This window comes from Galeopterus variegatus, unplaced genomic scaffold (genome assembly GCF_000696425.1).
Source record: "Galeopterus variegatus unplaced genomic scaffold, G_variegatus-3.0.2 Scaffold593, whole genome shotgun sequence".
NCBI classification, from domain to species: domain Eukaryota; kingdom Metazoa; phylum Chordata; class Mammalia; order Dermoptera; family Cynocephalidae; genus Galeopterus; species Galeopterus variegatus.
Window position 1 is genome coordinate 432,425 of NW_007726704.1, and position 26,886 is coordinate 459,310.

The window sequence follows — 26,886 nt, forward strand, 5'->3', positions numbered from 1 at the left end:
GCGCCCCCTACCAGGCCGCGACACACCTCCCCGGAGGCCCCGCCCACGGCTCAGCAGGGCCCCGACACGCCTTCCATGACGTCACCCACCCTGTGTCGGGCTCTCCCGCTGGGACACGCCCCTGTCGCTGATGCCATAAGGCCAATATCAGGGTATGGCCAATAACAGCACGGTGACGGATAGGCGTGTCACTTCGCGGGCAGTGGCCGGCCGCTGCCAAGTTCACGAACTCGACGGAACACGCTAACAGACACACAGCCTCTCCGAACGGGACTCCACACAAGTGCCTTCCCTGCAGATGCTAACTCCACCGAACGGCTGGCTGGGCCAGGCCTGGTCTGCCCCACCCAACAAGGAGTGCCCTGCCTAGACAAAGGCAGCATCCGCCTGCTCCGTTCCATCTCAAAGACCACAAAGTCCGGGAAACACTCTTACCGCAGCTTTGGGCGTCGAAGGCTAGGAGATCAAATATAGACTGGAACTCTCTGGTCCAGGCATGTTAATAAAGACCAGCGTGACTTAGGTATTTTGGTTGGGGAGGTTAGGATTTGCAAAGCAATCACCTTCCAGATGTTTTCAGTTCTTTACCTGAATAACGGGTGCACTGGTTATTAAAATCCAAATGCAGCACTAATTCTAGATTTTAGGGAGTCTAAAGAGCTGAAAATACTAAGTAACTACTTAAGGTTTTAATAACTAATAATATTATTTTGATAATAGTAACCGACTAAAGTTCTAAGAATTTTAACCCTCCAACAATTCTATAAGGTAGGGCCTATTTTAAAGATGAGAAAACAGGTCCAGAGGGCCGGCCCGTGTCTCACTTGGGAGAGCGTGGTGCGGACAACACCAAGTCAAGGGTTAAGATCCCCTTACCAGTCATCTTTTAAAAAAAAAAAAAAGAAAGAAAAAGAAAACAGGTCCAGAGAAGACAAGTAACTTTCCCACAGTCACATAGCTTGTAAGTGGCAGAGCTGTCTCAATACACATTCCAAGTTCTTAACCATGACATGCAGGAATCTCAAAGTTATTCCTACCAAAATAAAATTTTATATAAACACCTGAAATTTATTTCACCTGATGCCAATTTACATGCTGTTCTCCAATAGTTCAAAAGTCTCCATGGCAACACCATAACTCCAAGGAGCTTTAGTATTCTAAGGCAGTTTATTTTTAGAGGACACGTTTGATAATTGTCTCCCCTGCTGGTTGAACAAAGATATTTTTGAAGCCTTAGCAAAATAAGCATAGTATAACTAACTATAAGGTTGTGGTTCTTAATGTGTAGTCCCAGACCAGCAGGTCAACATCACCTGGATACCTGTTGAAAATGCAAATTCTTGGGCCAACCCCCAAATTTAACAAGTCAGTAACTGGTGGTAGGGCAGCAGCAATCTGTTTAACAAGCCCTGGAGGAGTGGGTGGGAGTGTGGTCAGGGATCCACAGTCACTGGTCCTATCACACTTGTTCAGTTCATTGGAATTATCATGGTACTTTTCTTTTTCTTGCCCATCACCACATCCAATTTTTTTCCCTTTACCATGTTTTCTGAAGTTAATACTGGCACAGATTGCCTCAGCCCCTCAGGGACTTCTGCAAAAACTTCTTGTTTCTTGGGCACCTACCAGGTCACTAGTTTGACCTTTCCACAGTACTACATTTACCCTCGTGTTACTTTCAGTAGTTTTCCACTACCTATAGTATAGTTCACAGGTAAATTACAAGTTCTACGTTATTATGCACTGGGGAAGTGAACAGATTAAGTTATATTACTATTCTTGAAAATTCAAATTATTATTTATTCTATATGTCTAAAATATTTCATAATTCATTTTTAAAACCTTGAAGTTCAAAAATGATTACTCTGTTTTTATTTTCAAAATAGGAACATGGAGGTGGGGAGGGGAAGGGGAGAGAAAAGAGGAACATCAAGGTCAGCCACCAAAAAAAAAAAGTATTTAATTTTTATGGCTTTTTTTTTTCTTTGTCTTTTTTTGTGACTGGTAACGGGATCGCAACCCTCGACCAGCAACGGTGTCGCGCCCGCACTGCGCTCAACCAGTGAGCAGACTGGTCTCTATATGGGATCCGAACCCTCAGCGGGAGCGCCGCACTCTACCGAGTGTGCCATCGGGCCGGCCCTAATTTTTGTGTTTTTAAAAATATAATTCTGGGGCCAGCCCGTGGCTCACTTGGGAGAGTGCAGTGCTGACAACACCAAGGTCACGGGTTCGGATCCCTATATAGGGATGGCCGGTTAGCTCACTTGGGAGAGTGTGGTGCTGACAACACCAAGTCAAGGGTTAAGATCCCCTTACCAGTCATCTTTTAAAAAAAATAAATAAATAAATAAAAATATATGTATATGTATATATATATATATATATATATATATATATGTATGTATGTATATATAACTCTAAAGTCATTAAAGAATGAGTTAGGTTTAGGGGCTGGCCGGTTAGCTCATGTGAGTGAGTGTGGTGCTGGTGACACCGAGGTCAAGGGTTCCGATCCCCATACTGGCCAGCCACTAAAAAAAAAGAATGAGTTAGGTTTTAGAAATTTCACTTAAAATAGGGCCGGCCCATGGCTCATTTGGGAGAGTGTGGTGCTGATAACACCAAGGCCACGGGCTCAGATCACTATATAGGGACTGCCGGTTAGCTCACTTGGGAGAGTGTGGTGTGACAACACCAAGTCAAGGGTTAAGATCCCTTTACCAGTCAAATTTAAAAAAAAAAAAAAAAGAAAAGAAATTCCCCTTAAAACATGCAACCTGTTATTGCATAGCTCTAGGATCTCTCCTCAGGTTCAAACCAGCTTGCTCTACTTTTCTTCTTCCTTCATAGGCGGCCCTAAAGATTGTGCGTCTTTTCTTGAATTCTGTGGCTGCCAACACACATTCTATCCCTTGGTAGGTTACTGGGAATAGTGGGGTCAGGGGTTGTAGGGAGTGGGAGTAGGTCAGACCTGATTGTGGGGTGATGGAGTTTGGATGTATTGTCCCCCCAGAATTCATGTGGAAATCTGATCCCTAATGTGACAGTGTTGGAAGCTGCTTGTCATGAGGGTGGATCCCTCATGAATGGATTAATGCTCTCCCTCGGTGGGGGGATTAATGAGTGAGTTCTCACTCTACTAGTTCCTGTGAGAGCAGGTTGTTCAAAAGACCCTGGTACCTTCCTTTCTCTCTCTCTTGCTTCCTCTCACCATGTGATCTGCTTGTACCGGCTGCTGTCTGCCATGAGTAGAAGCAGCCTGAGGCCTTTGCCAGATGCAGCTGTCCCAGAATCATAAGCCAAATAAACCTCTGTTCTTATAAATTAACCCGTCTCAGGTATTTCTATTATAGCAACACAAAACGGACTTAATACATGGAGTTTGCTAATTTCCATGGTATAACTACTCCCTCAAGGCTGATTTCAAGGTCTCATCTATCACTGAACATGGAATTGGGAAGAGGTGCTCATTATATAATAATTTCACTATACAGATAAAACCAACATAAATAACCTCAATAGCATACATAAATAATGGTAAGATGTAGTAAAATAAGATGTAGTAAAATAATTAGGCTGTGATGGCAGTGATAAGTTCTGAGCCTTTATTCTGTGTGTGTGTGGGGGGTGTCTTTCTCTTTTGTTTTAAAGACTAGCCAAGTGCAGTAGTAAGAAGGGAAAGAGTATAACAGGAATTGGATCTGTAATTGACTGTGAACAATCAACTGAGATAAGTCACTACCTTCAGACCAGCCTATTATCTTTGTTTTTAATATAATTTAATTGCAAGTTTATATAATTTGATTTTTTTTGGGGGGGGGCAGCTGGCGGTATGGGGATCTGAACCCATGACCTTGGTGTTACAAGGTTGTGCTCTAACCCATTGAGCTAACCGACCAGCCCCCTATAATTTGATTTTTAATGAAGCCTGTGCTTAACAACTTGCTGCTAAGAGCAGGCTTCAGCACATGACTGTTTACTGCAAATGTACTCAAAAAAAGGGCTGGCCAGTTAGCTCAGTTAGCGCGTGGTGCTGGTAACATCAAAGCCCAGGGTTCAAGTTTGGACAAAAAAAACCCCAAAAACCACAACAAAAACAAAAATGTAAACATTCATGTGACTGTTGATATTTACTGAGCACGTAGTGTACGCAAAGCATTGTTCTATGTGCTGTTGATAGAGAGGAAGACATAATATCTCATCACTCACAGTGCTTACATTCTAGTGGGGAAGGCAGTCAAGTAGATAAATACTTCAGACAGTAGTAAATGCTATGGGGAAAACAAAGCAGAATAACGGGACAGGAGATGCTGTTTTAGAGAGGAGTGTCAAGAAAGGCCTCTCCAAGCCGACATTTGAACCAGAGACCTGAATGATGAGAAGGAGCCAACCATAACAAGTTGTGGGAGAAGAGCCCTGCAGGCTAAGGGAACAGCAAGATCAAAAGCCCTAAGGCAGGAAGGTGCTTGTGAGTCAGAGGAAAAGCAAGAATGCCAGGATAGCCCAGATGTGCAGATGTGAGAAATGCCTTCACCTGCCCAAGGCCAAAGGATGGACACGGAGACACGAAGTACAGCAAAGCGAGACTTTAATTATGGCCTTGCAAGTTTTGGGTGTCTGCAGGGCACGCACAGGGAAAAGGGCTGTAGCAAGTAATTTATTCCCCAGTGCGCAAGTCCCTGCCCTGCCTCTTCATTGGCCGAGAGTACTAGGAAGTGCACAATCTTCTCGGATGACATCTAAGATTACCCCGATTTACTACCCCCTTGTAAGAAATTTCTTTGTCTGAGGGCTCAGGACAAGCCTGTGAAAAAGGCCCCCTGAAGACCTGTGGAAGGAGAAACACTAGGGAATGAAGAGAACAATAAAGCGCTAGTAACTCATTACCATCTCAAGGACAACTTTATCCATTCAGCGACCCCCCAGGAATGGGCTGGACCAGTCAGACAACTTTCGGGCTGGGCCTGAATTATTTCTGAAAATGAATCACTTGGATTATTTTCTCACACAGAGCAAGGGGGTGTGGCGAATGGAGTCTGATAGGTGGGCAGGGGCCAAATCACATAGTGCATGAACTGTTACTGAGACCCCAAAAGTCCGTTTGCTTGCCGCTCAATAGCCAATAATTGAGAGACAAGAGTTGGTGTAAGGAAAGGTAGTTTTTAATCAGGAAGCCAAGAGCCTGGGGAAATGGCAGACTTGTGTCTTAAACACCATCTCCACTTCTCCAGGTTTGCCAAAGGGTTTTATAGTGGTCTGTGGTAGAAAGCTGATTCATGGTGACCAAGCAGGGACGTGCAGACATGCTTGAGTGTTTCAGATAATCATCAAGGAACTTCCCAGGTGTTAGCTGACCGGCATCATACTTCATTCTCCATGGATTCAGATCCTGTTATTCTCAAATAAGATCAGCTTAGAAGCTAGTAAAGAATGGCCATCTGGGTTAATAATTTTCTCTAATTATTTTGTGTACAATGTGAGAACAAGAATTATTGTGTTCTGGCAATTAGCTGCAGGCTGCGTTATTTGGATTATAAGGAGAGAACAATTTTTTAAATTCAAAGTTTCTTGTTTTTGTTTTTTATAAAAGATGACCAGTAAGGGGATCTTAACCCTTGACTTGGTGTTGTCAGCACCACGCTCACCCCATGAGCTAACCGGCCATGCCTATATAGGGATCTGAACACATGGCCTTGGTGTTATAGCACCACACTCTCCTGAGTGAGCCACGGGCCGGCCCTAAATTCAAAGTTTTAATGAAATAGAGTCACTTCTGTGCAGGCTGTTATAGAACTTCAGAGGAGGAATTTTTTACACAAGAGGGTTAATTACTCCTGTTAAATAAAAATTATAGGAGGCCATTATTTTGGACTAAGCTCCTACACTAGGCCCCAACAGACCAGACTGAAAATCAAAATGGAATCACCCTTGCTAAATCCCACTTTACCAAACCCAATCTAAGTTGTTGTTATCAGAGAGCAATAACAGGAGCTGGCTGGTTAGCTCAGTCAGAGTGTGGTATTGATAAAATAGCGGTCCAGGGCTAAATCCGTGTACCAGTGAGCTGCCAAAAAGAGAGAGAGAGAGAGAGACAGCCAATTTCCTGAACAGGTCAGTTTTAGGCCTTCAGTGAGCATGATAATGAACTGTCCTTTAATCCTTAAACAAAAGGAGTAGCCTGAAGTAACTTGCTGTTAACTAATCAGTTACTTTTCTCTTGTTTCAGCCCTTCATGTCTATAAAGGCAGTCCCTTCTGCTCAGCTCACAGAACACATTCTACTTTATGGAATGAAGTGTCACCCAGTTCTAGAATCCTAATAAAGCCAATTGAGATCTTTAAACTTAATTTGAAACGAAACAAAACAATAGGGGACTGGCCATTTAGCTCAGTTTGTTAGAGCACAGTGTTATAACATCAAAGTCAAGAGTTTGATCCCTGTACTGGCCAACCCCCAAAAAGCAAAACAAAACAAATAAACTAATTTGTCATAATTTTGTCCTTTGAACAGTCTGAAGCTGTGTTAGGAAGCTGGGAAAATTTGGTTCTTTCTTTGTTGCTCTTTGATACTGGGGCTGGGGAGAATTAACATAGTAATCCCAGAATACAGTTAAGGGCTGTGGTCTGAATGTTTGTGTTCCCCTTCCCCCAAATTCATACATAATACATATGTTGAAAATTTATACATTGAAATCCTAACACCCAAGGTGATGCTGTTAGGAGGTGGGGCCTTTAGGGAGGTGATTAAGATGAACAAAGCTGGACTTTGTCAAGGGGGCTTCCTGGAAGGTGAACAAGAACACATCTGATACCAGACATGGTCCGGCTGCCTGCCCCCTTTCAAAAACAACTCAAAAGTCAAATGTTGGTGAAAATGGAAGTCAGCTTTAATTTAGGAATTCTAGTGACCTGAGGAGAGATGGTAGGCTTACCCATCTCTCCAGTAAACCAGAAGGAGCAAGGCCAAACTACAGCGATTTCCAAAACTCAGATTTACTCAGGGCTTTTAAAGAGGGGCTGAGGGAATGGAACTTAGGAAATGAAAAGCAGCAGGGAGCGTTGGTAGGTGGCGGATGGGAAAGAGGCTCTGTGCAAGGAGCCAGGGTGCAAGGTCTCACCAAGGCTTCTTCTGGTTTCTTCTCCTGTCCTAGCTGTTATCTCAGGATCCTGATGGAGAGGTGGAATCAGCATAGCTTAACTGATGTCTTATCCTAGGGTGTGGATAGTACGTGCAAGTCTGCAAGTTTGCAGCTCCAGGCTGGCTGGAAAACAACTTTACATTTATGTAAAAAATGTCATCTTGCCCCAGAGCCAAGGTTCAAAATGTCAAATAACCATGGAAAAGAGGAAACTCAAAGAAACGCACCAAGAAAAAAACTGTGTCTTTTTAAAATTTGCCTACTGCCTATGCAGTTTTAGGTCCCAACATGGCTTCAGTCCTGCTCACTCTAAAACACACATCCACCACATGCTGGGAGGGTGGTGCATCCTAATTCAAAGGGACAAAAGCTTCTGTGCTCAGGACGCTTCCAGACCTCACTCTATGTGTCTTCAACTGGCTTTATTTGTATTTGGTTAGAGCCCAGTGCTGATAACACCAAAGCCAAGGGTTCAGAACCCCAAACCAGCCAGCCGCCAAAAAAAAAAACCTTCAGTGTACAAGGACATAAAGTATCCTAATATTACAAGGGGAGAGAAGTCTTCCACTTAAAAGCCAAGGTGTGAGGGCCGGCCCGTGGCTCACTCGGGAGAGTGCGGTGCTGATAACACCAAGGCCTTGGGTTCAGATCCTATATAGGGATGGCCGGTGTGCTCACTGGTTGAGCGTGGTGCTGACAACACCAAGCCGAGGGTTAAGATCCCCTTACCAGTCATCTTTAAAAAAAAAAAAAAGCCAAGGTGTGTTCCTAGGACTGAATTGAAAATATTAAGCACCACTATCCTAGAACACCACAAGATGGGGATGTGACTCCATGAAAAAAAAAATCTGCTTTCTGTGCTATACCTGTTTCTGCAGCTTTCTATTTTTCCTTTCTTCTCCAGTTACTTCCAGTCATTCTAGAAATAATTCCTAGCCATTTTCACTGGGTGGGAAAACAACAGGGTGATAATAAATTATGGTAGATTAATGCAGAGTAAAAGAAATATCTTTTCTTCCTATTGCTAGGTTCATGGCTGACGCCCCTATAATGAAAGACATGTTCACATGAGAAAAGCATACAAATGCATTTAATATTAAGTTTTATGTGTCACAGGAGCCTTCATAAACAAGAAATATTTATTCTGGTTGAACCCTGACTGATTAAAAAAAGAAGAAATGTTTAGGTGGCAAGATTATGGATATATTTTCTTTTATAAAATTTCAATTTGATGTTGGGTAAATAATGAACATATCTTATTAAAAAGGGACAGGTAATAGAATTTTTAGTAAGTCTAATGAAAGACATGCAAGATAACTACAAAACATTGCTGAGAGAAATTAGAGAAGAATGAAATAAATGGAGAGATATACCAGGTCCATGAATTGGAAAACTCAACATAGTTAAGATGTCGATTCTCCCTAAATTCATTGATAGAGTCAATGCAACCCAGACAGGGCTTTTTATGAAAATACAAAGAGCCTAGAACACAATTTTGAAAAAAAAGTACAAAGTTGGAAGACTTAATACTATAAGATATCAAGACCTACTATAAAGCTACAGTAATTGAGATAGGCTGCAATTAGCACGAGGAAAGACGAGATAGAATAATAGAATATAAGAGAATCTGGAAACAGACTAACACATATATGGCCACTTTATTTACAATATAGGCACCATCACAGTCAGTGGGAAAAGGGTGGTCTTTTCAACAAATGCTGCTGGAAAATAAAATAACCCTTAACCTTTACAGACAAAAATAATTCAAAGTGGATCATAGGCCAAAATATGAAATGTAAAATAATAAAGCCTCTAGAAAAAAAGGAATAGGATATTTTCATGAACTTGAGGCAGGCAACATTTCTTAAACACTGAAGGGGATGCACGGACGAAGGAAGCACGCGAGACCCAGGCTAACAGTTCGCCAGAGAAGTTCCGCTTTATTCAAGGACTGCGCGTACATTTATAGGGTGCTGTGCTCCGGGGCGGGAGAGAGAGTGGACGGGGCAGTAACTGATTGGACGGGGATGGGCCGGAGGTGAGCCTTGACCTGTGACTGGCTGAGGTTTGGCGCGGGTGGGCTTGGGTGCTGGCGCCAGCGGGCTTGTTTACTGCGGAGAAGAACCAGGAAGGGCGCCATATTGCCAGGGTGTGTCCCTGTTCAGGTGCCCATGGGGTCCCTACAAACATGACAAAAAAAACAACACTAACCATAAAAGAAAAATTGATAAACTGGACTTCATTAAAATTAAAGCCTCTGTCCATCAAAAAACACCATTATGTACACATGAGGAGACTTCCACTTCAGGAAGATGGAGTAGATAGGCTTTTCCCTATCCTTCCCACAAGAACAGCTAAAATCCTGGACTGTTTATATAAAATAAACATAAGAAGACTCTGAAAGGTAGCGAGAAGGCAGACTGGCTAGGGAACCTTGGACCTGAAGAAAGAGACAGCAGTGCATTCCCTAGGTTTGCTTTTTGCCTCATATATCCAACTGGGTGCTAGAGAAGAGAGCAACCCAATAATGCTAGTGGCCCCCCAAAAATGCCCTAAAAAGCTCCTGCTCTCTCTAGCCAAAGGACAAGGTAAGGCACAGCCTAATATAACAGAAAACTTTTAGACAATAACTATTCCAGCCAAACACCACAGAAAAAACTGCAACCCCACCCTCACCCCTGCCTGCAAAAGGTAAATGGGAAACCTAGACTTCTACCTTCACCAGGCTGTAAGGAAGTGTCCTACCCTGCCCTTACGGTACAGCAGGGACTCTTATCCCTGCTGAGTGGTAAGGAGCCTCCCCCAGTCCCACCCACAGTGTCAGTGGAGAAATGTGGGCAGCCTGGTTCTACCCCCACCCAGAATTTACAAGGAACACCTTCCCACCAGGTGTCAATGGAGGCCAAGGGGGGAGCCTGGACTGCCACTTTTACCTGGCAGAGATGTGGTGGAGCCCCAGTTGGAGCAGTATCAGAGGAGTCCTGCTATAAGAGAAGATTTAAATAAGTTCCAGAATCTCATAGTGCCCAAAATGCCCAAGTTTCAATTGAAAATCACTCATCATACTAAGAACAAGAAAAATCTCAACTATAATGAAAAAAAGGCAATCAACAGATTCTAATACCAAGATGACATAGAAGTTAGAATTATCAGGTAAGGATTTTAAAGAAGCCACCATAAAAATGCTTCAACAAATAAATATATTTCAAACAAATGAAAAAACAGAAAGTCTCAGCAAAGAACAGAAGCTATAAAGAACTAAATGGAAATTTGAGAATAAAAAATACAGTACCTTAAATAAAAAACTCAATGTATAGGTTCACAGGAAAGAATCAGTAGCCGTGAAGATAGAATTACCCAATCTAACTAAGAGACGAAAAACAGACTTAAAATTAAAAAAAAAAATGAACAGAGCTTCGGGGAACTGTGGGACTATAACAAAAGATGTAACATTCCTATCATTGTAATAGCAGAAGGAGAGAAGAGGTGAGGCTGAAAAAAATATGTAAAGAAATGATGGCTGAAATTTCCCCAAATTTGGCAAGACATAACTTCAAAAAGCTGAGCAAACCCTGAACGGGATAAACCCAAAGAAATTCTTGCTAGTATATCACAGTCAAACTTCTAAAATCTAAAGACAAAGAAAAAAATCTTGAAAGCAGTGATGAAGAAACAATACCTTACCTACAAAGGGAAAATAATTCAAAAGACAGATTTCTCATCAGAAATCACGAAGAAGGCCAGAAGGAAGTAGTACAATATTTTTCTTTTTTTTTTTTTTTTGCTGTAACCAACTGAGCTAACTGGCCATCCCTGTGTTTTTCAAGTGCTGAAAGAAAAGAACTGTTAACCCAGAATTCTATACCCAGTGAAAATATCGTTCAGGAATAAAGGGGAAATTAACACTTTCTCAGATAAAGGAAAACTAAGAATTTTTTCTTTTTTAAGATGACTGGTAAGGCGATCTTAACCCTTGATTTGGTGTTATCAGCACCACGCTCTAACCAGCCAGGCCTGTTTCTCTTTATTGACGTAAGATCTAGTGGTGGGTCTAATAATCACTGCAATTTTGAAGTAGCTGAAAATGACATTTTGAGATAACTGTAACAATTATTGAGAAATGAATATGTGATTCCTGTCAGTGACAAAAATCAGAAGTTCTGCTAGTACTAATTGGTTTGTTGCTGTCTAGCTACATGACCACGCTAGTTGTCGGGCTCTTTTACCTGCCGGTAATCCTGCCAACTTGGCTGATTATAGAGCTAGGGCTGGGTCTGAAGCCCACAGACCCCTCAGGCCTGTTCACAGACTGGGTCACAAACCCTTCATACGCCAGGCTGGGTCACCAGACCCCTTACACGCAGGTCTATGAGCTAGGTAACCGGCCAAAAGGTCCTTGGAGCCATAGGTTGGAAAGCATGGCCGAGCCTGGCGGACGCCTGAGGCCAACGCCAGCCCACCTGCTTCACTAACCTCCCCCCACTCAAGAACACACACACACACACACACACACACACACACACACACAATTTGCTTACAAAGGATGTGCTAAAACCACACCCAACCAGAGCTGAGGCGAGGGTCCTGACCAAACTATTCTATTTTCCCAACAGTTGCCTACATTCATAATCAAACGAAATGTTAAATTTCACTTAAAAGTTAATGAAACTAAAGATTCATGGATAGAAACCCTGATTCTATCCATGGAGACCTAGTTAAATACTCCAGGACTAGAGGCTTCCCCCAAACAGTAACTGTGCTTATCTCCAAATGATGGAAGTATGAGTGATTTAAATTTTTCTTCTTTTCTGTAGTTTTCAAATTTTCCACAATAGGCAAATATCACTTTTACAATTATAAAAGAATGATATGTACAAAAATAAGCATCTAGTTCTTGCACGACAGCCTAAAACTTTTCCCACGTGCTCTCTGTAGTACATGCTCGTAGTTACTTCATTCCAAGAGTTCAGAGAACTGTCAAGTGGATCGTACTCATCCATCACTTTTACTAAGGGGTGTGTGTGTGTGTGTGTGTGTGTGTGTATGTATATAGATACGAGGGTACTTCAAAAAGTTCGTGAAAGATTTGTTCTTTCAATTCTATTTTTCCACGAACTTTTTGAAGGACCCTCGTATAGTATTATAGTTCTTCCTAATCTGTTTTTCAAGGCAATTTAACCCACTCTCCTCCCAACCCCTTCCCCAATTTCAAGTATTTTCTAAAAAATTATGAAATTTTGGACATGCATGGTTTCTATGCTCAATTTCCAGACTCATTCCTATTTTCTCTGAACCTCAGTTTTCAAAACTCTAAAATGGAATTAATATCTGCCATACCAGTTTCACAGTATTGTGAGGGTAAAATGCAGTAACTTTGTGACAGCCCTCAAATAAAAAGAATCATTCCAATTACCCTTTTCAGAATGAGTTCTAGTTTCATATGTAGTGCCCTGAATTGAATATATTATCCCAGAAGGGATCTGACCAGAGCTAGGTATAGCAGGGCTCTTTATTTCTGTAATTTGGATATTGTTTACATTACTGCATCCATTAGCTTTTTGCCATCAAAGCATATTTCAGAATTCTGGCTCTTTTCATCTTACTGCTCTTACACCTCAGAATACTCTACTTATCCTGAACCTAGTTCTCCACTTGGTCTGGCAGAGGCCATAGTAGTTCTAGGCATCTAAATCTCAAGATGAAGGGAATATCTCTTCCTTAGATCTCTTTTTAAAAATAGACAGTTTTCGGGGTCGGCCCGTGGCTCACTCAGGAGAGTGCGGTGCTGATAACACCAAGGCCCCGGGTTCGGATCCCATATAGGGATGGCCGGTTCGCTCACTGGCTGAGCGTGGTGCTGACAACACCAAGTTAAGGGTTAAGATCCCCTTACCGGTCATCTTTAAAAAAAAAAATAGACAGTTTTCCAGAAGCCCCTCCAGCAGACCTCCCCTCACAACTCATCAGCCAGGGTTGTGTAACATGCCCATTTCTAAACCAATCATTGACGGAGTGGGAACCAATCATGGTTCACTCCAAGTTCCATTAGGAAGGATGAGTGGCTGTTTATTAGGTGAGGAGCAGTATCTGCTATGCTGTGCTAAGCACTTTACAATTGTTCAGTCTGTGATGTTGTACTACATTCTGCTGAGGGAGCACGAGAAGAAAATTTTGGAAGAAAAATTTCTGAGATTGGTGTGATGATGGACATTTTGCTGATGGAGGTTCTCTCCAGACCTATCCATTTGTTGTCTGGATCTATTATAGCACTTCAGAATCCAAATAAAAGTGATTTCCTCTTCCTCCATGCATGTTTCCCTCATCTGTTCAACTCACAGGAGAACAAAGGCTTTTTTTCCTCATTGCCTAGAGCTGACTTGTTACACAGCATGGATGCATGTGGAGGACCACTTGGTAATCTTACCGCCCATGTCTGGCTCTCTCTTCAGAACAGCATGATTCTCTCTGCTGCCATCTTCATCACCCTCTTAGGCCTGCTTGGTTACCTCCATTTTGTGAAGATTGATCAGGAGACTCTGTTAATCATTGATTCCCTTGGCATCCAGATGACTTCATCCTATGCTTCAGGCAAAGAAAGCACCACCTTCATAGAGATGGGCAAGGTCAAGGATGTTGTCATTAATGAGGCTATTTACATGGTAAGTATTAAAGAATAAGTATTACCTCTCTGGAGGAGGTAGCCAGCCGATGGGGTGTTCCTGGATCTAAACTGAGTCTTAATACCTAAAGTATTTGATGTCATAGAACTAAACTTGAGGATCATCTGTTCTGGTACTTATAGTGTTTCCTTTTTGACTGGCATGTCTGTAACCATAAAAGTGAAACTTATATTGAAAAGATAATTCCCTTTATTTTTAAAGAGATGCAGCAGGTTTTCATGGATAGGGAGCCAGCATTTCAACTTTATCTTCTAGCCCAGTCTCAAAATCATCTCTGATTTTTTTTTTTTTTTGTCTTTTTTCATTTAAGGAATGAGAATATACTTCTCCCCCACTTCAAAAGCTATCAGGTGTTCTACTACTTATAGATAACCACTTATGAAAAAGAACACAAAGTGAATTTCACTTAGATCTCTGCTATTTGGTTTATTTTCTTACAGCAGAAGGTGATTTACTACCTCTGCATTTTATTGAAGGATCCAGTGGAACCACCTGGGATATCCGAGGTAGTACCTGTCTTCCAGGTAAGCACAAAATGCTTTTTCCTTTCTCTAGAGAAATCCTCTGCCTTTTCCTCCTTCTGCATATCCACTGCTACTTATGTTCAGTAGGAATGTAAACTTATGTTGTCAGAGTATTGGAAGATACCTGACAGCTGTTTTTAGTGAGAATAAGGATTTTAGTTATTTCAGAAGTTCCTTTCTAAGGCAGATATAGACTTTCAAAGATATTATGAGCTCATGCATATTTTGGAAAAGAAAAGAGTCAAACATGTACCAACTTCTGCCTACAAATCACCTTTCATCTACTTTGACTCTGTCAGTCTACCAATGTACAATTTTTTATATAGAAGTTATTGATCTACATGTACTGTTATACACTATTTTGTGTCTTGCTTTTTAAATAATTAAATATGCATATTTTCTACAAAGGCCATTATACTTATTGTTTTAAATAATTATATTGCATTCTATCAAATTGCATTCCTTTATATTGAAATATCAGTTTATTTAGCCACTCTATTGTTAGCTTTTTAAAATCACGTCCAAGTTATTTTTTGTTTTGCTCTTAGAAAAAACCCACATTTACCAACATGATTGTGACAAATTACTTTATAGGTAAATATGTGTGTATGTATTTATGTATACAGTTAACCCTGCCTCACTGCCCTTCCTTTTTCACAAAGGATTTAAAACAGCTGAGCTAAAGAAAAGTTCTTTTGCATTGTAGTTCAAAATTATCTTATGAAAGCATATGACTAGTTTTATAGATTTTTATAGTATTTGAGATTGGGCTTCAGAGATTGGACATCTTTACCATACTTTTGGGGCGTTGTACTTATTTTTCTACAGTCATGGCTAATAGTGGATTTAGCTATTTTTTAATTTCATATAAAGACATTTTATTTTATTTTATTTTGGCGGCTGGCCTGGTACGGGGATCTGAACCCTTGACCTTGGTGTTACAACACTGCTTAATTAACTGAGCCAACTGGCCAGCTGATAAAGGCATTTTAAAGTTATTAAATTTGTATCTCTTTAAATGATAGACTTTCCACATTTCTTTATCAGCATTACCTATCAGTATTTCCTCTAATTTTAAACTATCCTCTCTTAACAGTCAAGTAGAATCTAGATATTGACTACGTATTTGTAACAATTCTTTATATATTTAAAAAAATTCTTTATATATCTTGGGTAGCAAACTCTTATTAAATACACTCTCCACACATCTTTATTTTCTCCATTCTGTGGTTTTTCTTTTAATTTTGGTTGTGTTACATTTCCCTGTACAAAACATTTTCAATATTTATATATTAAACTGTCCTTCTTGTCTCTGAAGACTATTTCACAAACTTGTGACACTTCTCAAGAGGGTCCGTCCTTGTTATTCCCCTTGTGTGCTCTTAGAGATGGAGGTCATGAAATGTAGACAAGTTAAAAAGCTTTTGATCATCCACCTGACACAATTTACAAGCTGGGATGTGGACCTGGTTGGGATTCTTCTCAGCAAGGTGCTCTGAAGCCTGAACTTCCTGCTTCTCTGAGCTCACACCTGCACCATTTAGATCCCTTGATGTGAGTGAAAGATTGAGGTTGCATGTGGATGCAGCACCCTGAGCACTGTTACACTCACCTTGACTCTGCATTTCTCCCCTTTGGAATTCAGAGTGCCAAGCCCCGGCTGGACTGCTTGATTGAAGTATACAGGAGCTGCCAGGAGATCCTGGCACACCAGAAAGACACATCAACAAGCCCATGAGCCCCAGCATTCAGAAGGCCAGTATTATCTTCCGTGAGAGATGACTCCCAAGCCATAGTTGCTGGTTTATTTTCTGTATTCTAAATCATTTGGTGGACACAGTCCTAGGAACCAGTACGGATGGAGTGGATCTCAGAGCTGTAGAGCAGGTGACTAGAAATCTAACTCAGAGTATTTCTGTGTATTACAGTGTTCCCCTTGTAAGGTTTTGCCTACTTTACTGAGGGGAGATTAAGAATTTTGACACGAAATGTGAAAAGTAGTATCGGCGAAGGTACATTGTGAAATTCCTAAGCACATTAAAGTTTATTTTGTGTTGACATTTGTGGAGCAAGACAATGGGAAACTGACATCAGATCACTTGGGAAAGGTATAATAATTTCCAACTGCATAGTACCCCTATATATAAAGTTAAGAAAAAAAAAAAAGTCTAGGGCCGGCCCTGTGGCTCACTCGGGAGAGTGCGGTGCTGATAACACCAAGGCCCCGGGTTCGGATCCCACATAGGGATGGCCGGTTTGCCCACTAGCTGAGCGTGGTGCTGACAACACCAAGTCAAGGGTTAAGATCCCCTTACCGGTCATCTTTTAAAAAAAAAAAAAAAAAAAAAGTCTAGCTCTTCAGTTAGCAGGAAGAAATATCCTACAAAAGATTAGTCTCTGTCTCCCTTGCTCCTGTGTTCTATACAGGGTTAATTTATGATAATTCTTAATAAACAGATCTCCTTCCAAAGCATATACAATAACTGCATGGTTCACAGACAGCTGTTTTTTATTGACAAACACGATCATGGCATTTCAGTCATGGGTATCAAACACAATACTTTTATGTTACTCAGCATTTTCTGTCATTTCAAAAGCTGCTCTTACCAAGAGGGATGAGACAAAATGCCAGAAATTTGACTTTGGTTTCCAGACATGGGACTCTCATGTTAAAGAAGGTAAATAAGCAAATTATAGAAGCCTTTGTTTCTAAGGCATTTTTTTCTGTATAAAATTAATAAACTAAGGGAGAATTCCTGGAGGATTAGGAAGGAGAGAAGGTGGAGGAAACAGTTTAAACCCCAAATCCAGGATGAACACAGCTCCACTCTTGCTTACTCTCTTTCAAACACTAATATTTTTGATATCTCTGGCTAGATAATATTATCCTTATTGGCCTTAGAGACACTGATGAGAGCTCTGGTTTTACATCAGCCCTGGAGGGCTTATCCAGGAGTATGGTACATGTGACATGTGACTTGTTCGAGGTAGTAATGTCTCAGCTAGGTCCCCAAATCCTGGGGTGAAAGGCGGGAATAGAAATGGCTGTAAAACTGCCTACCTTGCAAACTCAAGTTCAATTTAAAAAGGCAGAAATTCTGATGTGCTTCTTTTTAGTCCTGCTTGTCAGTTTAAAGGGTAAAAGGGGAAACTTATAGCAGCTGAGGTGTTCAGATAAACTAGAACCAGCCTTGCAGTTTTTGCTGTGTGTGCCCCCATCCCCCAACACACACATTGTTGGGGTTAAAGGCTTGGTTCTTGGATGCTACTGTTAAACCCATACAGGTTTCAGAACTTTAAGACAAATGGTAAGGCTGCCTTAGAGTTATGAAATAAAACTCAGTCTCTCAGATGTTGGAAAGTCAGAGTATGAACTCTTTCATTTTTTTTTTTTTTTTTTTTTTTCGGTTAGAGGAGGGTATAGACAAAGATCATCTCCTCTGCACTCAACTAGAAGGTCTGGGTTGAACAGGATCATGGTGTTATCAGGAAGGCAAAAGGCAAAAGAACCTTTCTGCTCTTAGGCTAAGGCAAATTTCATATTCGTGCCTTCTGCCCTCCAACTCATTCCCAGTGGAAGTTCACCAGATGTCTCAAGCACTTCCAGGCCCATGAGCCTGGGGGGTCTTCTGTGTTCCTGACTCATCTTTGGTGGCCTCAAAGAGCAACAAAAAGCAGGGTGCATTTGCTTGGTCTTTCAAAGAGTGGGGAAACAAACGACGACCACCTCGTCCTACAGTAGTGAGCACAGCCTTCACTGAGCCCTGTCCAGTTGTTAAAATGAGACAGGGAGAGGTCAGATTGGACCTGCCCCCCGCCTCTGCCCTTGCTTGGACAGTGTGTGGTACTGGGTTTGGCTTCCAGTCCAGTGTGAGAGAAAAGAGCTTGAAACTTAGCAGGGATAGCGTGCTGTCCTGCAAAGATAGGAGCTGCTGCCTCCGAAGTGGCACCACAAATGTCTGTTCACCAATAAAGGGGAACAGTGAGTCTATTTCTTTTTCTCCAGCTCTGCCAACACCTTTCCCACTTGGGAAAGGAAGTCCAGTTTTAATGAGTTCTAGGCTTTTTCAGAGTTCAGGTGAATTGGAAATTTTAGTCCTGTTCAGGGATGCTCAGAAAACTTCAAGTATTAATCCTCACATAAGGACCATATAGAATATAAAAAATATTTACTTCTCTGAGAGTATCAGTGCAGAAAGCCCCCACTTACAGCACTGATGCCCTCAGTTATAGGACCATCCCTGTCTATGTCTAGAATCAGGTAGCATCTAGAGTCAGTGTCTTGTGAAAAAAGAGTAAGTGGTTTTTACACTGAGTCTGGATTTTTAAAAGTTGGACCCTGAAATATTGTAAGGCACCTAGAGTGTAAAGTCAGACACTGAAATACACATTTCACAGAACAAATGGGGTCGGGGTGGGGGCTGTTAGACCCATCACAGTAGTATCATACCCCAGGATATGTATCTCTAATCCCAGAGACACCAGTGGTGGTGGGGAAAGGGGTAGAAGAAATATTCACAGCAATGTTGGCCTTTTGGTAGCACAGGGAACCGAAGCAAAGAGCTGCCGTCCGTCCAGTTCCCATGGCTGGTGGGCTGCTGGTGGGTGAGTGGGTGGATTCACAGCTGCTGAGCAATAGTTCATGTAGCTGGCCATGAGGAAGGTGGCTTCTGCAATCTAAGGAGAGGTCAGAGAAGCACAGGAATTGAACTAGCCTTAGCTTGAATTCTGGCTTTCACACTTAGTAGCTGTTATATTGGGTACATAACCATCCTGTGCTTCAGTTTATCTTATAAAATGCCCACCTGGGAGAGAATATGTAGAGGGGATCATTACTGTGAGGTTCAGAGGACTAGTGAAATGGGCATCTTTTGGTCTGGAGCTCCTCTGATATGCACGGAACCCTCCTGAGAAAAGGAAGACCAACATTCTACTCTGGTTATTTCTACCACCTAGGAAAGGGGCTTTTTGGGGGAAGACGTCTGTATATCTTCTCTTTTGGCAGCGTTGGTGTTAAAAAGAGGAGGAGGTTTGGCAAAATGCAACTTTAGGATTAAAAGTGGAGAATAACAGGGTTTCCAGTCATTCTCAGAAGGTAGTCAGGAACAGTAAATCAGAACTGAGGTTTCTAAGCCTTTGTAATTATTATTTTTGGTGTTCAACATTGCCTGTACTGAGTAGGAACAAAGCCTTCAGAGCAAAAGAGATCTATCTTTTTGTTGTCTTCAAGACCACAAGGAAGGGGGAGCAATGTGGAGACTGTCCCACTTTGTGGCTAATGGGGGGGGGGCAGTAGAACCCAGGAATAAGGTGACAGCACCATAAAGAGGAAGCTGCCCTGCCTGGGGGCCTGCTGCACGGAAGAGAAGAGCAGGCAGGCACTGACTCAGGCCTGCATGGTGCTGGGGCTTGAGAGAATTAAAAGAGATAAAGCGAAGAGCACAGCAGTAGCTAAACCAGAGTTAGTTCCCTCCCGACTAGCCCCTCTACCTGCCCCCTCAACAGTGACACAGAGACGCAACTCTACCTGAACCCTTTGGAATAATGATTACTGACAAGGCCAAAAGTTGTATTTGGGGCAAGGCCCTTCTAGAATATGAGTATAATCCCAGTGTCCTCTCTAAGCTCCAAACCCACCACATCATACCAGATCAGAGCAAAATGTTTTAGCAACTGTCAGACCCACCTTGGGAACAGCCATCCGGAAGATCAACTTCTCAATGTGGCCTTTTCCAGAGCTCTGGTCTGGAATGGATCTAATCACAAGCATGAAGTCATCCCTGCAGCCACCAAAGGTCATCAATGAAGAGTAGGGGTAAATGACGTGCACTTGCTGTGGAAAAGAGCCAGTTAGTTCTGGGGAAACTTTCCACCTGTCTCCTGAGCTAGGTACAAGCATCCCCTGTCTCCAAAGTGATCATAATTTAGAAATCTACATCTTGAATATCTACAAGCTGTGTCTAAACTAGAGGACAGCAGTGGATGAGGGGAGGGGAACCACAGTCACTTAGCTCAGGCCTTTGAGTCCAGAAAGGAGAAGAAAAGACAATGTTCAGGAGGAGGAGAGGTCAGGGAGCCAGCCCTCATCTTTCCGTACCATGGTGTTGTGGTCCAGGATGCTGATGCCATCCTCATTCACAGCAATCCACACCAGAGTGTTCTCCTTGGAAGACAGCTGGGCAGGCTGAGGAAACAGAAAAATCCCATCAGATATATCCACAGCAAGAGATTCTGAACTGTAAGGACTTTCTGAGGAAGAAGATATGTCCAGGGATCTGCTGGGCATGATTTCCAACCATCTCATCTTGGAAAACATGGAAGGTGGTATTTGTACAGCCTAAGGAGTAAACAGTCAAGGCTGCTTGTGGTGGGAGGTGTCTTGGGGCTCTGGCCACCTACTAACAATCTCAAGGAGGGGAGGGGATCACTATCTTATACCTAGGACCCATCCTGCACAGTACACTGGATGGAAAGCTTTGTGCTGTGGAATAGAGGCCAGTCTTGGCTGCTCTGTTATGGGCATGGGGAACAGGCTGTTTTCTCCTAGCTCTCGGAAACACAGTATTCCACCCACAGTCTCTCTCAGCTGAAATGTATCTTGCTTCAATCAGTTTCCCAGGAACTGTAAAAGTAGGAAAGCAAGAATGCAACCTTATGGGCTTTAGGCCCTTCCACTGAGAAAGTGACTTTGATAGACATTTCCTGGAATTTTCATTGCCTGTGCTGCAGTAAGGTAATCCAGAAGATCTATCTCTCCTACCCAAAAGACTGGGGAGAAAGATGGACATATCATGTTTTTCAGAAGCTTTTCCCAACCTCGCAGACTAAGTGAGTCCCCATTATGTGCCTTTATAGCACCCCTGTACTTTTCCTTCATAGCACTTATGACAGCTTGTAAAAAAAAAAATGTATATTTATATATATACAGAGAGAATGAGTATGTATGTAATTATTTGATTAATGTGTATCTCCCCCACTAGATGGGAAGCTTCATGAAGGCAAAGACTGTCTGATAACCTCAAACAACTAGCACTAGATATAGTAGGAGGTTAACAACTATTCGTTGAATGAATGAGTGAATGTCCATTTTCTGATCTGTAACTTCAGTGAAAAGGATCACAGTCCAGCTTTGAGAACAGGATAATGTCTGTGATTATCTACAAAGTTCATGCATACCAAATACTGGTGAGGAAAAGTTCCAACTGAAATTACTGTTGGCCACCTGGCTTTCATTCAGAGGTGAAATTAGCTGTTGCCTGGGTAGTTTGATTCCCCTGTGTACCTCTAGATCAGTAGAGGTGTGTTTGTTTAGGTTATATATCATTCTGTCTTTCAAACTTCCTTAAAAATGAAAGCACTGTTGAGAAAGATATTATATCAAGTCTGAATCCTTGTGTGTGAATTAGTTGATCCTATCTTTTCCTTCAGGGATAGCTTAGAGCATAGAGCATGCTTTTTTTTTTTTTAAAGATGACTGGTAAGGGGATCTTAACCCCAGCGAGCAACCGGCCATCCCTATATAGGGAACCCGTGGCCTCGGTGTTATCAGCACCACACTCTCCCGAGTGAGCCACGGGCCGGCCCCCCTGCCTTTTTTTTTTTTTTTTTTTGGCAGTGGCCTGTATGGGGCTCCAACACTTGACCTTAGTGTTACAACACCGTGCTCCAACCAACTTAGCTTACCGGCCAGCAGGGGTAGCATTAAGAAGTCAAAAAAGGAAAGATGAAGATGAGCTTTGAATCACAACTCTGCTCAGGACCATGGGAAGCTGTAGTAGGCCAGAAATGGATGGAGAGAGAGTGGAGTTGCTAGTGTGGAGGTGGGGGTTGCAGACTGGACTGGCTCAAACACAACCAGGTGGGGACCACAGCTCTAGCAGAAACCTACTCAGAGCATTCCTGAGGGTGCGGGGTACTCCTTCCACTGGCACCTACCTGAGCAGCAAAGAGCTTAGCACCAAAGAAAGGCCATTTCCGGGCTACAGTCAGGTAGATGCGGATGCACTCGGGAGGGGAGCAGCCTTGTAGTGCTGCCCACTTTGTGGTCAGCATATCTGCCAGGTGCCTGGTTTGGGCAGATGAAGAGAAATGGTGCCAGTGAAGTGCCAACGTGTTTTCATTATAGCTTTTTTTTTTTGGCAGCTGGCCAGTATGGGGAATCAAACCGTTGACCTTTGTGTTCCAAGGCCATGCTCTAACCAACTGAGCTAACCATCCAGCCCTATTGCAGCTCTGAGGCCCCCTCCCCACAGTGACTCCCTGTGAGGCCTTGCAGCCTACCTACCTCAGCTGTTCTGGGGGCGCCCCGTGTCTGTAGCGCCTTGGGTAGAACCTGTCTAGGACCTGCTGGAGGAGATGCTGGGCCTTGGCAGGGGGTGTGCCCCCAGGGCCTGGCAGGATAGGCTTCTCCAAGTCCCCGTATTCTACCTGTGTAGAAGCACATGAGACCAGTCAAGAATCTGGAGGTGGATAAGACCAGGTGGGTGCTGTGTTGGGAGGTGGAGTAAACCATTACTTTATTACTTTATTGGTGGGGTGTGAATGGATGTAAAAACACTTGCAAACAGACCCTTTAGCTCAAGTTCCACAGACACTAGAGAAACAACCTTAGGATCCCAAAATATTAGAGTTTGTCTAGACCATCTTTCTTGTTGCAGCTGAGGTAAAGTGTCTTACCTAAAGACACAGTTTATTAGTGGCAGATGAGGGAAAACAATGTGGAAATTCTGGCCTCCACTGCAAAAATATGGAGTACAGGATTGAAGACGTTACAGATCCTTGAATACAACAGAGTGTTCCCAGTTCTTCCATTTACCAGCTTTGTGTCCCTGAACAAGTTACTTAAATTCTCTGTGCTTCAATTTCCTCATCTGTACTTAACAGATGAGGACTATATGGACAATACATATAAAATGCTTAGCACAGGGCCTGCTATATTCATATTACTGTATATAAAGATCAACTATTATTAGTTGATTTTTACTCTTAAAGTTAGTTTATTATTACTCCTTTCTTTCCAGTATGTAGATCCAGACTCTTTCTTATGGGAACAATGAAGGTATACCAGATACCTTTGGCAAGACAGCCTCCTAAAAGTAACAGGAAGGTCAAAGTCTGAATGTGTGTCCCTCTTCCTAATTCTACTTATGATGCTTGATGGCTTATAAAATTTTATCACATATATTATGAGATATTCATTATCCAGGTATCATAGTACAGCCCTGTGGGCAAGACAGGGAGGTACTTTTTTTTTCCAGTATACAGAGAAGGAAACTAAAGTATAGACAAGTTGAGGTGTCTAGGACTCAAACCCAGGTCTCTGGATTCTAGGTCGAGCGTTCTGCTTGTACCTGCAGTGAATGAGGAACTCTGCTGTGTAAGGTGTCAGCTACTCTCCGTACCGGCGACGGCAAGGCTTCCCTCTCCTGGCCACCACAGGATCTGCAGATTCCTGTGTTTTCAGCTGCCTTGTGCATTCCACCTGGGAATCCCAAACCTCCTGCTTCCTGAACAGAACTTTACCTGAGCCATCAGAGCAGCCATCTCAAGAGCCAGTTCCTTGTTGACAGGAAACCTCCCTGCCACTATTTCTTCACTAGTTTGGGAGGCGAGGAGCAGCCGTTCTCTCTCCGTCTCCCCTTTGACTTGACTCCGAAAGTACAGCCTACAGGGAAGAGTGAGAAGAAGCCAGGACTCACATGGGATCTCAAACAGGGATGAGGCTTTCTCTTGACCTGTTTATCTTGATTTCCCCCAAAATTACTCTTTTTATACCATTTGTGAACCTATTTTCTATTGCCTCCAGAAAGAAGTAAAAAAAAAAAAAAATCCACTCTGACCAGGTCAGCTAAATTATAGTGCCTTGGGAGAACTGGGTTAAATCAGTAGTCATGTCCACTTGTCCTGGAAAATGTTATCAGAACACCATTTTTACTTAGAAGCAGATGTAATGGCACCAGAAAGTCATAAAATAACCTAGAACGCTTTTTGTAACCCTTACCCTAGATCCCTGCATGTAGGATGTAACCTAGTAACAACCCCAAATCTATGTATCATGTACAACCAACAGAAGAACTGAGGGAGTGATTAGGTGGGGCTGTCCTCTCTCCTCTGATCCCTAATCCCCTTTTTGATTATAAAATGCTAAGCTTTGCTAGATCCCTTCAGAGTGCATTTCTCAGGGCAAACTGACGTATGTGTTTACCTGGTTGCAATCATCATATTGGCTCAGTAAATCCTATGCTTTATATGTTCAGTCTCAATTTCTTTTAGGTCAACACATGTAACCATGCATGACACAGAGCAGATGCAGGGCCATGCAGATCTCACACCAATAGTAGTACATGGTTAATTCTGAATACACCATTAGACTTACTGGATTTGGTAAGGGGAATCTGGTACCTGGGATCACAGTTTATTAGGGGACTAGATGAGTTAAGATTCCAAAATATTAATGGAAATTATTTACCTGGAGACAGTGGGATGGAATTTTCTCCTCAAATTGATAGAAAGTCAAGATTTCTATGTCTATATTTCCTGGGATTGGTATAGGAGCTATTTATTCCTTAGCCTTAAATATCTGGTGCTCAAATAAAATTTCGCTCTCATAAGATATGTAGCCATCCCATGAGGTTGGTTTTCTTGGCACGTGTGTGTGCACACATGTGCATGCACACACGCAATACAGGGAAGGCTGACAGAAAGCCTGAGCTACCCAGGGTATCATAGGATTAGGAGCAGAGCCAGCCTGGACCCCACCTAATAACCACCACACAGTGTTATATCTGTGGGCCCCTCTGTCTATCTAGGACAGGCCATCTAGTTAGGGAGGTGATGAGCTGGCACCCAGGGGCAGCCCTCGTGTTTGGCCCCACCCTCGGGCAGTGCTCAGGACCTGTTCTTGTACATCAGCTTCACGACACGTGTCCCTCCCTCAGACTTTCCGGGGTGCAGCTCCTTCAGGGCTTGTTCCCACTTGGAAATGGCATCGCAGATCTTGAGGAGGCAAAAGAGAAAGATCAGGAAAGCCCCCGATGGGGTCCACCCAGGACTTGACTTGGGTAGAGAAGAGCAAAGCTGAGTGAGGGTCCTCCCATCAGGAGGCTGACCTGCGGGGCCTCACACTCCCAGGAACTGAGGTGTCTGCAACCCCCTTACAGTCAGGAGGAGGGAGCCCTGGGCATAGTGAGCACCAAAGCAAGGAACACTGCCCCCACTGGCCTTACCAGCAAGGGGCCTCCCCGGAGGCTAGACAGGACCCAGTCAAAAACCATGGCCTCATATCACTGGTTCCATTTCCACTTCACTGACTGCCATTCTCGTCTTTGACAAATATATCCAAAGACCTACTGTGTAACAAAACCTGACATGCACCCGGACATTTATAAAGAAGGTATGTGGCATAGTTTTTCTGGGCCGTGGTAAAAGACTATAGAGGCCTTTGTCCTGTTGTTATAAAGAAAGCAGACACTGGAGCCAAATATTCTCATCAAGTGCTATAGCACATTCCCATAAACACTTAATATCACCCATAGCACTAATCTAAGGCCACAATACAAGATCAGTCTTAAATCCCATTCAAAGGCCCTTACTTACAGAGGTACCATAAGGACCTACTTCCTTAAGATGTGGTTGAACCTATAAGCATAGCAAAGGCCCTGGCAGACGGTAAAAGTGAGGTGCTGGCATGCAACCCGACACCCAGTGGGTCTAGGCAAATAGTTGTCTGCCTTTGGGTGGATAGACGTAACTGGCAGCAGGCTCGGCAGGGCCTCCCTGTCTCTATACCAAGCTGGATGCTGCTCAGCCACTCCAGGAAGGCTAGGGAGTGATCTTGTCTTCAAAGACAAGGACACACAACAGCTTTCTCTGCCTGTAAGTACATTTTAGGATGGCACAGAAATGCTGACCTGGGGAGTGCCTGGGGCTCAGCACCAAATGGGCATCTGAACAGTCAGGCACCTGCCAGACAGGCTCTTTCCCACCAGTGTCCCTGAGCCAGGAGGTGGCACAGGAGGCGCTCAGTCAGCTTAGCAGGGAGGCTTTCACCTTGACGCTCCCCTGCAGGCAGTGTTCCAGGTCCCTGCCAGAAGGATCATCCGTGAAGAGGGCAAAGCCAGAGTGAGCTGACTTCCTCATGCCTGTCTCCTGGTTCAGCCGCTGGAGGAACTCACCAACTGTGGAGGAGCCATCAAATCCAACCACCTGAGGGGGAAGAGGTATTCTGACCCAGAGCATACCTTCTGAGAGGAACTCGAGGGCTGGCAGAGGGGTCTGAGCCCAGAAGTGGGAGAGGAGCCTAGGGCAAATGCCAGAGGCTAAAGCAAGCTGTTTTCCGCATTCATGAGCAGAGGGCCAGTGCATAAGGAACATGAGCCTGCCCACCATAGTAAACTGGAATCAGACATAAGCTTGGTCCCTGCTTTACTGCCAATCATTTTGTCTTTTTTTTTTTTTTTTTTTTTTTTTTTTTTCCCCGGGCCCCGCAAAGGGTCCCCACCCCCCGGTGCCCCCCCCGCCCGGGCCGGGGACCCACAAGGGG

The 26,886-nt window shown here is 43.1% G+C and overlaps 2 protein-coding genes across 6 annotated transcripts in view; one reads left to right on the plus strand and one right to left on the minus strand.

Annotated features, from left to right (window-relative positions):
- The first annotated feature begins 13,513 nt into the window (after positions 1-13,513).
- On the plus strand, positions 13,514-23,803 carry PIGH (phosphatidylinositol glycan anchor biosynthesis, class H). 4 transcript variants are annotated; one of them, XM_008570332.1, is made up of 4 exons: positions 13,531-13,800; positions 14,262-14,345; positions 15,991-16,100; positions 23,676-23,759. In XM_008570332.1, the coding sequence occupies exons 1-3, from the start codon at positions 13,531-13,533 to the stop codon at positions 16,081-16,083; spliced, it is 447 nt and encodes a 148-aa protein (XP_008568554.1). In that variant the 3' UTR covers positions 16,084-16,100; positions 23,676-23,759. The 4 variants fall into 4 exon arrangements, with proteins under 4 accessions (XP_008568556.1, XP_008568555.1, XP_008568554.1 ...); XM_008570334.1 differs by lacking the exon at positions 15,991-16,100 and having other exon boundaries at positions 13,514-13,800; positions 23,676-23,803; XM_008570333.1 differs by lacking the exon at positions 23,676-23,759 and having other exon boundaries at positions 13,516-13,800; positions 14,298-14,345; positions 15,991-16,405.
- PLEKHH1 (pleckstrin homology domain containing, family H (with MyTH4 domain) member 1) overlaps positions 16,837-26,886 on the minus strand; it is a 34,331-nt gene continuing 24,281 nt past the window's right edge. Inside the window, exons 15-22 of one of the 2 annotated variants that reach the window (XM_008570330.1) lie at positions 26,394-26,549; positions 25,240-25,340; positions 23,868-24,009; positions 22,630-22,772; positions 22,281-22,410; positions 20,443-20,529; positions 20,032-20,178; positions 16,837-19,022 (exon numbers count right to left, since the gene is read on the minus strand). In XM_008570330.1, the coding sequence (XP_008568552.1) occupies positions 18,861-19,022; positions 20,032-20,178; positions 20,443-20,529; positions 22,281-22,410; positions 22,630-22,772; positions 23,868-24,009; positions 25,240-25,340; positions 26,394-26,549 (1,068 nt within the window). In that variant the 3' untranslated portion in view covers positions 16,837-18,860. The remainder of the gene's footprint in view (positions 19,023-20,031; positions 20,179-20,442; positions 20,530-22,280; positions 22,411-22,629; positions 22,773-23,867; positions 24,010-25,239; positions 25,341-26,393; positions 26,550-26,886) is intronic. The other variant, XM_008570329.1, reaches the window with a different exon arrangement.